At 37.8% G+C, this 9,371-nt stretch overlaps 1 protein-coding gene across 1 annotated transcript; it reads right to left on the bottom strand.

Moving 5' to 3' along the window:
• Positions 1 to 159: 159 nt before the first annotated feature.
• Positions 160 to 7,334, bottom strand: ube2g2 (ubiquitin-conjugating enzyme E2G 2 (UBC7 homolog, yeast)). The gene is made up of 6 exons (XM_015043221.1): positions 7,162 to 7,334; positions 6,001 to 6,036; positions 5,795 to 5,840; positions 3,377 to 3,495; positions 1,704 to 1,844; positions 160 to 798 (listed from the first exon to the last, which is right to left on the bottom strand). Exons 1-6 carry the CDS (start codon positions 7,202 to 7,204, stop codon positions 686 to 688), a joined length of 498 nt encoding a protein of 165 aa, XP_014898707.1. The 5' UTR covers positions 7,205 to 7,334; the 3' UTR covers positions 160 to 685.
• Between the last annotated feature and the right edge of the window lie 2,037 nt (positions 7,335 to 9,371).

Raw genomic sequence — 9,371 nt, 5'->3', positions numbered from 1 at the left:
TTGTGAGTAACCTTTACTCATCTACAGTTTGATCATATTTTAGGAAAGCTTTGAGGATCTGAACTGCAAATAAAACACTAAAAAAACTGGAGCAATAAACATAATTCCGATTTAAATTTTCTACACCTGTCATGTGACCACAGATCAATAAACCAAAGATCCTGAAACAGAAACGCTGCTTTATTAAGTTTAGGTCAACATGCTTTAAAATCAGTTTGACACCAGAAACAGAAACAAAAAGAAGCTCTTAGTTTCTCAACAAAGAAATCAGAGAAACAAAGAGCTCAAAATTCTGTTTTCAACCAACTATTTTTGAAAGGAAACTCAGAGAAACTCCTTCAGTTCAGCTGTAAAAAAAACAAAACAACAAACTGAAGTCCACCACGGTGACCACCAGGAGGAGATAAAGTGCAAACAGTCCACTGAGAAACTTCAATCTGAGCCAACAGCAGGGGAGGAGGGGTGACAAACAGGAAGTGAGGTCATGACAGGCTGCTGCTGGGTCTCCTGGTGATGTCACTGTATCCAATCAGCCTCTGATCCATCAGTTCATTGAGATATCAAACTGCAGCTCTGCGTGTATGTGTGCGTCAGAGGTTTCCATGGTAACAGTGTTGATGCTCCACAGTCTGTATCCGAGCTACGCGCCACCACACACACGCAGGGCGGCGTGATGACATCATCTTTACAGGCCCAGCGACTTGCGAACGATCTTCTGAGCCAGTTTGTAGAACTGCTCTCTGTCCTCGCGCCACATCTTAGACGCATCGACGTTGGCGCCGCTCTCATCGTTCGGCTCTGAGGAGAAGAAGAAAGAATCATTAAAACTATATGATGACTCATGGCAGACGAGTGATGTGGACCGAGAATTTTATTACAATATTTTAGTGGTTTTATTGTGATAAAGACAAAGATTATGATTAAAAAACTATTTATTACTTATTTTCCAGGTAACTGTGGCTTTGACCGCATGAAATCACAGCATCAAAACACACATTGTTCTTGAAAAACAGGATTCTTCTGGACGCCACTTACTTAAAAATCACGACTTATATCACTAACCTGCACACACTTAGTAATATTTTCTATTGTACTGATATTACGCTGTAAGAAATAGTGGAGAAAATATCAAAATGAATATTTCTGAACATACTGTGAGTTTTATTTACCATCAAGCTTCTTTAAAACAGAAAGATAAGCATTCTGATGTAACTTGCTCTTATTTCATTAGCTTATTTAATTGAGTCAAATGTTTTGTATTTATTGTTCCTATTGCTTTTTTGTTTATTTATTTTGGATATTTGGAATTAATTGTTCATTAAAGCTTAAAGTTTATCTTTGAGAATGCACTGTTATTCCATTACTACTATATAACTTAAAAATGATCTTAAAACAACAATATTGTCGCAGTAACTTCTGGTATAATCTGTCATCCTGTGACAGATGAGAAGTTTGGTGGTTTTCAGTTTTTATTGGTGTTTTCAATGAGTCTATAGAAACAATGTGACAGGTGTGTATCAACCTGCTGGAGGTGTGAACGAAACCTGTCAGAGATTTTTCATAAATTATTAATGTGTGTGTTACTCATGTAACAGGTGTGTAATAAACACACGCCAGCGCGGTTCGGTTGATCATGTGACAGGTGTGTAATAAACACACGCCAGCGCGGTTCGGGTGATCATGTGACAGGTGAGCTGCTCTACCTGCCAGCATGCTGACCACTGACAGCAGGATCTTCTCCACACTCTGGACCGGACTCCACCGCTCTGCGCTGCTCTCATATCCCATCGGGTCGTCGCCCGGAGCGTGAAGGATGGAGATACACACCCGGCCGTCTGGGTAGACTGAGGAGCAGAACAATGAAATTAGTAATCAATTATTCCATCGATTAGTCTATTAATCAAATAAAAATATTGGCACATTCTGCAGATTTTTCATTTAATCTCAAGATTTTGACATGCAATATTAGATTAAAAGAATACATTAAAAGATGCAAAAAAACAATTCACTTTCTTTTTTAAACCACAAATTAAACATTTTACTGATTAAATGCAGTAATACAGCGTTACTTTAGTAAATCTGAACTGGATGAAGGTAAAACTGACACTTGAGGAATTTTGGGTAAAGTATATTTACAGAAAAATAAGGTTTTTATCTAAAATACAAAATGTACATACTTTGTACAATTTTAGCTTAATTTCTGCTCTGAATGTTATTTTTGGCCTTTTTTGACTTTGTACACTTCAGTTATTAAAGTAACTGATTAATTATGATTAACTCTATTAATCATTTCAGCCCTCGCTGAAATGTGAAAAGTCAAGAGATTATTTTGGTTTGGTCTCCTTCCTGGAGTCTCTGAGGATGTTATTCTGGTTCACAGCTCTTTTCAGCCATCTTCACCCTTAGTGGTTCAGATAAGGCAGAAATCAGAGGGAAGCTACATTATTTGATGGTTTCTAGGTTCTGAATAGATGAAATGTTCTGCTTTGATTGGTCTTCACCTGTCTGTTTACTTGTATGCAGGCCTGTCACAATAAGCAATAAATCAATTAATTATGTGATAAATTAAAACAAGGTCAATCATTTCCATTTGAATGATTTATCAATTTTCTCTTTTTACCAAAAACAGGTGCTTTGGTTTCAACTTGCCCTTTTTTAAAGAACAATTTTGTTTACAGAGACTTTATAATTAACTTTATTTGTTGTTTCTGTTGCTTTGTTTATTTATTTAGGACATTCAAAATGTCTTCCAGGTCCAGTATTAAATGTTCATTAGAATTTAAAGTCTATTGAGAATGCGCGCTTATATTATTATGCCATTACCATTACATTACTTAAAAATGATCTCATTGTTTATTGCAATAACTTCTGGGACAATTTATCATCCAGTGACATTTGTTATTATGGCTAGCCTGCCTGTGTGGAACTGATCCCTGCTCAGATGTTTCTGTCTGATCAAACAGAAACAGAAAGTTTCTGCTACCAACATTCAGACATTTTCCATCATATCTAACAAACAAACTGCAGGTTCTGATTGGTCCAGCTTTCTTCTTCATGTGTTTATGTTGTTGCTGCAGGACCAGAAGATACAGTTGCAGCAGGAAGTTCAGCTCAGGGCCATGATGATGATGATGATGATGGTGGTGGGGAACATGATGACGGGTCAGAACCGAGCGCTCTGTCCTCTAATCAGAACTCTCCTGCACCATGACATCATGGCTCCTGCCCACTAATCTCGGCGTTAATGACAGCAGGCTAACGAGGCGTGTTGTGACGGTTCCAATAACAGGGTCCAGACACAGGCTGGTTTCATCCACGACTCGGCGTTCTGAGCATCTAAACCCGCCGTCGGGGGCGGAGCCTGTGGCAGACTTACTGTTGGGGTGAAACATGTCGCAGGTGAACCTCATCTTCGGAGGGCTGAGAGGATAATCTGAGGGGAAGCTGAGGACGGCGGGGAAGACTCCGCCTTCGAAACACGTGTCCTCTGGACCCCTGAGACACAAACAGAGAAAATCACTGAGAATGTCGAGACGCTGCAGCAGGAAACAGAAACTTTTAGTTAAATGAAGCCAGTTTCAGTTTCTGATCATGACATGCTGAGTCATAATCAGGACTGAAGTTTGAATATCTGATCTCAGATCTGCCTGGCCTCCTTCCCTGAAGTTATTTCTGACTCTTTAAAGCATCAACTGATCTCTGACCAGATATCCTCCATTTATCAGGACAGCAGTTGGGTAACAGGTCTCCACACTGCAAAAACACTAAATATTACCAAGGGTTTTGGTCTAGTTTCTAAACAAATATCATAGCACACCTGAAATATTACAAAACTAACTTATAGGTAACTTTTCTCAAAAAATAAGATGCTTGTTTAGAGTCAATAAGTCTATAATATTGATGAAAAAGTTCTAGTCCCAATGGCAAATTATTTCACTTATAACTCAGACTCAGATATTTATTTATGTCCCATTGGGCTTAAATAAAGTCACAATAAAACAACAACAAACCAACATTTAATATAAAACTACGAGGTGTTGCCCTAAATTTAACTGTTTCAACTAATGGAGGTTAAAAACACAAAACTTCTCAATCAAAGAAAAAATAAATACAAATAAAAATAAAAATATAGATGCCGGTAAAACTGAAAAGGTGAACAAAATATAAACTAATAAATACATATTACTTATAATTTGAAATTCCTCACTTTAAGAGACAACACATTATTAAAACTCAGTGGTTAAAAACACAAACCGTTTTCATCAACTGTAAGACTACAGGACTAACAAGTAAGTTTCTCTTGCTTCAAGTATAATAAGATATCTGCACTAAAAACTAGATCAAAAATACTTTGTAGGATTTTGTGTTTTACAGTGCAGAGTGCTTCACCTCCTCTATGAGCTGAGGAGCAGAAAAAGGAAGACAGAACAACGAGGTACAGAGGACTGAGGTATAATGACAGGTGTGCTGCCTCAGTGATGTCACTCTGCAGACTGAAAGGTGGACTTGGACTTTAAATGAGCAGCGAGGTAAATTGAAGGGCAGACTGAAGCTGCTGTCATGCCAGCATGGAGCAGTAACGTCTAATGATGGTGCTTTCAATGACGTCACGGATTCTGCAGTGTCTCCTGTCAGAGATGCATCAGGCTGCAGAGGATTTATTTTAACTAAGGGTCATCACAAAAACACAAAATCTTACCAGGTATCTTGTATGAATTTTTATTGCAAATATCTTAGTACACTGGAAATAAGATAAAACTAACTGACAAGTAAATTTTCAGCAAGATATTGGAGCTTGTTTTAAGTCAATAATGATTGAATATTGATAAAAAGATACTATTGGTAGATTACTTCAATTATAAAAAGACATTTTTTCCATGTTATAAGTGAAATAATTGGCCAGTGGAACTATTACATTTTCATGAATATTAAGGAATTATTTTTGTATATTAAGTTTGTTTTATTTCCAGTGTACTAAAATATTTGCACTAAAAATTAGACAAATATTTGGTAAGATTTGATGTTTTTGTAGTGAGGTACAGATGAAAATGTGATGAAAATTTCTGATTTAGAGAACTAGTCTGGTCTTAAATGGGACAGTTCAGTTTTTTTCCAGTTGAGTTCTACTGAGAGTAAATATTTACCTCCATTCGATACTCTGACTTTGATTAGGTCATCCTAACACATGACGTTTGATCCAAACCTGGGGTCTACAACCTTTACAACCTAAAGAGTCATTTTTACTCTTAGGCCAGCCAAATAAAACTTGTTCATCGCCGCAAATGTCGCATCACTTTTCGAAAAAGGACACATTATAATTTACATAGGAGATATGTTGACATTTTTAAAGAACTGCCATTTTATTTCTGTTTTTAGAATTTAAAACAGAAAAATTAGCAAGAAAGAATGGATCTCTTTCTTCTGTGGGATGGAAAATGATGTAAGAAATGAAAAACACAGATTACCACCTAATGGCAAGAAAATCCCTTTGTTTCACAATCAAGCACCGCTTTGTGTTGATTAATCCGATAAAGTCCAAATGTAAACAGTCTGCCTCAACTTTGAGCTGCTGTCTGAATCAGCAGTGACACCTGCTGGTCAGAGTGACACATTGCACCTGGAAACTCAAGAGGCTGACAGGTTGGATAAAATCGGTTTGGTGTCTATGAGCATCGAGTATCTCAGGTTAAATGATTCTCATTGAGAATCAAATGAACAGAAATGAAAAAGGACAGTTGGTTTCCATGGAGACGACCTGTCATATATGAGTAAAAAGGCTCCAGCCTGTACTCACATGATGAGTGCCTCCCATTCGAAGAAGTTCTCCTCGTTGGCTGGACCTGCAGAGCACACAGAGGGAGAAAATGATCATTGTCTCATCCTGATGTTCTGATGCAACACTAACAGTACCTGTTTGGTTCTGGGTCAAAGGTCAGATCAGGAGGACTTAAACTGAGCTTTTAACAGCTCAGGTGTTCAGATGTAAAGATGGAGTCTTACCTGCGACAATGCCTTCAGGTGGGTTCAGGGTCAGCTCTGAAAAACAAATATTACTGATGAATCCAAGAATTTCACAAAGAAAAACCAGACAACTGGTACCTGTTTGGAAAAACTGTTGCTTTTCTAAATAAAAATCATCATTATTTTAAGCTAAGTTTGTGTGAATGTCTTATTTTTCTGAAACATGTTAAAACACAGCATGTACACACACAATAAACTAATAAAAAGAACATAATCCCAACCTTCTTGGGATGTTTTTTGGTGACCACATTGATCTTGGGCAGCAGATGGAAACCATCTTGCTCCAATCAGAACTAGTCAACACTAGTAATGTGATTAAAATACTTTTTTAAAAATTTGAATGTTTTCACTCAAGATAAGTAAATAAATGTGCAAATAAGTGTAAGATTAATCTTATTTTACAGCATCATTACCAAAGGTGGCAACTTTGGCTCTTTTATTCTATATAACAGGGTTTTTATCCATCCTTTAATACTATATTCAAAACAGTTTGCATTGTGATTAATACACTTTCTTACTTTATTATCGGAACTCCATTTTGGCCTAAACCTCAATAAAATCCTAAACATTTTTAGTAAAAACGCCATTTTGTCAAATTTATTAAGAAAGAAAATTTTAATAAACAAAAAACGGATGTTAATAACCCAGACTGTCACCAGCTGTCAGTCAGACTTTAACAGTTCTTGTATTAATCCTTCAAGCTGAGTCCATCAGATCCAAGCTTGATTCTGAAACTCAAACATGCAGATCATCGGAGAGTTAACAGCTTCTTTTTTTAGTTACTGGCTAGATTTATAGTTTCTAATGTTTGTAGCACTTCTAATCTTATCTCACAGTTTGAGTCTCAGTTACATAAACAGGCAGGGAAGAAGGTTCTGGATGAAGCAGAACAGTCGCACCGACAGATTAAAATAAAATTGCTAAATGTGTCATTCTGGAGACATTTAAGTTAAAAAACATGATGCCGAATCAATCAAAATTCTCAGTTCCAAACGAATTTTTATAGATTTTTCATCTTACTGTGTTGATTTTAAACCCTGGAGCAAAAAAGCTGTTAAACCTGTGGAATCTGTATCGGAGTTTGGTTCAGCAGAACTTCCCCCTAGCTTTTCCTCATCAGCAGGCGCTTCGGTTACTCACGTTTGTATTCAGCCATGAGCCTCTTTAACGCGGTGCCGGCCATCTCGTTTACCGGACACAAAGCGTAAACAAAAACAACTAAACAAAAACAAACAAACAGCTCCGAGCACACACCGCTAACACCAGGCTGAGGACTTTTCCGCTCGCTGGACGAGCAGACAGCGCCCTCTGCTGGTGCGGAACCACCACGGAATTCAGCGTAAAAAGTGGATTACCGCCACCTACAGGCCCGGAGGATCAACAAGAAATTAACAAAGAGGCCAGTTCTAAGTTTCTCAAACTTGTGTAAAGTTTAGAGTTCCTCAAACTTAATACAAGTTTCTTAAATTACGGGTCATGCTCTCTTTTATGGCCTTGTATGGGCTTGGTAACAGAAATTCCTAGATAGAAATAGAGATTTCATATTACTTTTTCAAATTAGCTCAAGATTTGATTTCTATCAGACAATTAAAAATTAAAATTAAAATTAAAGGTGCGTCAGTAACAGTAATTTTATTTTGTTTCAATTTGTTTTTACATAGATTTTTTTTTCTACAAACCAGGAAGGCTCAAGATGAAGAAATAAGGCCTCATAGCAAAACTATTATGGAGATTGAATTCTGTTTTCTTTTATCCTTAAATATCAAAAGAAAATACTTTAACTCAATCAGTTTTCCTGCTGCCCAGCAGCCGCCTGATGTATCCGGTGATGGGTCTCATAATCAGGGCGTACACTACCGGGTTGAACACGGACTGAGCCAGAATGACCAGCACCAAAGTGAGCATGAAAGCTGCAGGCTGGTTTCTCTTCTCGATTGCTCTAGATTGCTCCTGCTTTTTACATTTTTACATTTATGGCTCTTTTTTTTAAAAAAAAATAGGGAAAACGTTCTATTATGTTTCTCAAAATGGTCTATCCACTCTTCTTTGTCCCCTCTATCAGAAATCCATCAAATTTTATATTTCTTCTATTGTTTATTGGCTGACAAATCAATTTAAGGGTACACATATACAAAGAAAAAACTTTGACTAGACCTCTTTCTTAAAACTAAGTAATAAACCATAAGGTGATATTTGCCACAACAATTGTTCAGGAATGTTTTTTGCTGAAAGAAATAAGGCAGTGGGGATTCAACCATTTAAATTAAATCCTTAAAATCAAAATGTCTTATAGATTTTTTTATTTATTATTGCAGTTTAGCTCAGTTTTCTTACTTCTCATGTGACAATGTCTCTGATCAACACTAAGTTGTTAATCATGATTACTGCTGTACATTTAATATTTAAAATGGGTTATCTTAGTTCTGAGTTTATTTAACTAATGATCATACTAATCATAATCCTGTGACAATGTTTCTGATCATCAGGAAGTTATGTTAAAGAGGTTATTCTTAGTTCTGACTTTATTTTGACTAACAAATGAAAACCTATAGAGAACAAAATCTACAAATATGTAAAATTTCAAGCAAGATAAATGCAGAAATATTTCACAAGGCAGCAGTTTACATATGTCTTTAAAATCAAGGATAAACAGAATTCGATCAAAAATATTAAAAACACATCAGTAAAGCAGATTGGGGTGATTTATTTCAGCAATGACTTTTTATCCTTAAATATCCAGATCCAGAAACAATCTGTTAACATTTTACATTTCCCAGGAACCCTGACTGGTTTAAATCATTCGGTTTTCCTGCTGCCCAGCAGCCGCCTGATGTATCCGGTGATGGCGCTCATATTCAGGCCGTACACTACCGGGTTTAACACGGTCTGAGCCAGAACGATCAGAACCGAAGTGAGCACAGAGGATGCAGTCTGGTCTCCGGCCTGCAGGCGGCGCTGCAGAAGCTCCACCGCAGTGCAAGCGCTGTAGTTTAGGAAGACCAGCAGGTGCGGCAGACAGGTGCGCAACGCTTTGCTGCTGGAGCCGCGTGTGCGACACAGGGAGACATAAAGAATGCTGCTGTAGGAGAAAAGTACAAAGGCAGCGGGCAGAATGATGGTGGCAACAGAGATGAACAGGGCGAAAACTTCGCTCACCTGCGTTGCGTTTCTGCTGCAGCTGAGTCTGTTTAAACTGTAAACATCACAGTAGAGCCGGTTGATATGAGAGCGGCAGAGCGGCTGGCGCGCGGCAAGAAGCACTGCGCTCCCAATCATAGCGGCAGGCAGCAGCCAGCAAAACAGGAGCAGAACGGCAACCGCGCGCGGCGACACCAGCGCAGCGTAGCGCA

The sequence above is a fragment of the Poecilia latipinna genome, unplaced genomic scaffold, assembly GCF_001443285.1.
Source record: "Poecilia latipinna isolate Pla-1442-1.1 unplaced genomic scaffold, P_latipinna-1.0 Scaffold622, whole genome shotgun sequence".
NCBI lineage: Eukaryota > Metazoa > Chordata > Actinopteri > Cyprinodontiformes > Poeciliidae > Poecilia > Poecilia latipinna.
The sequence above is the reverse complement of the archived record's forward strand: the minus strand, read 5'-3'. Positions and strand labels throughout refer to the sequence as shown.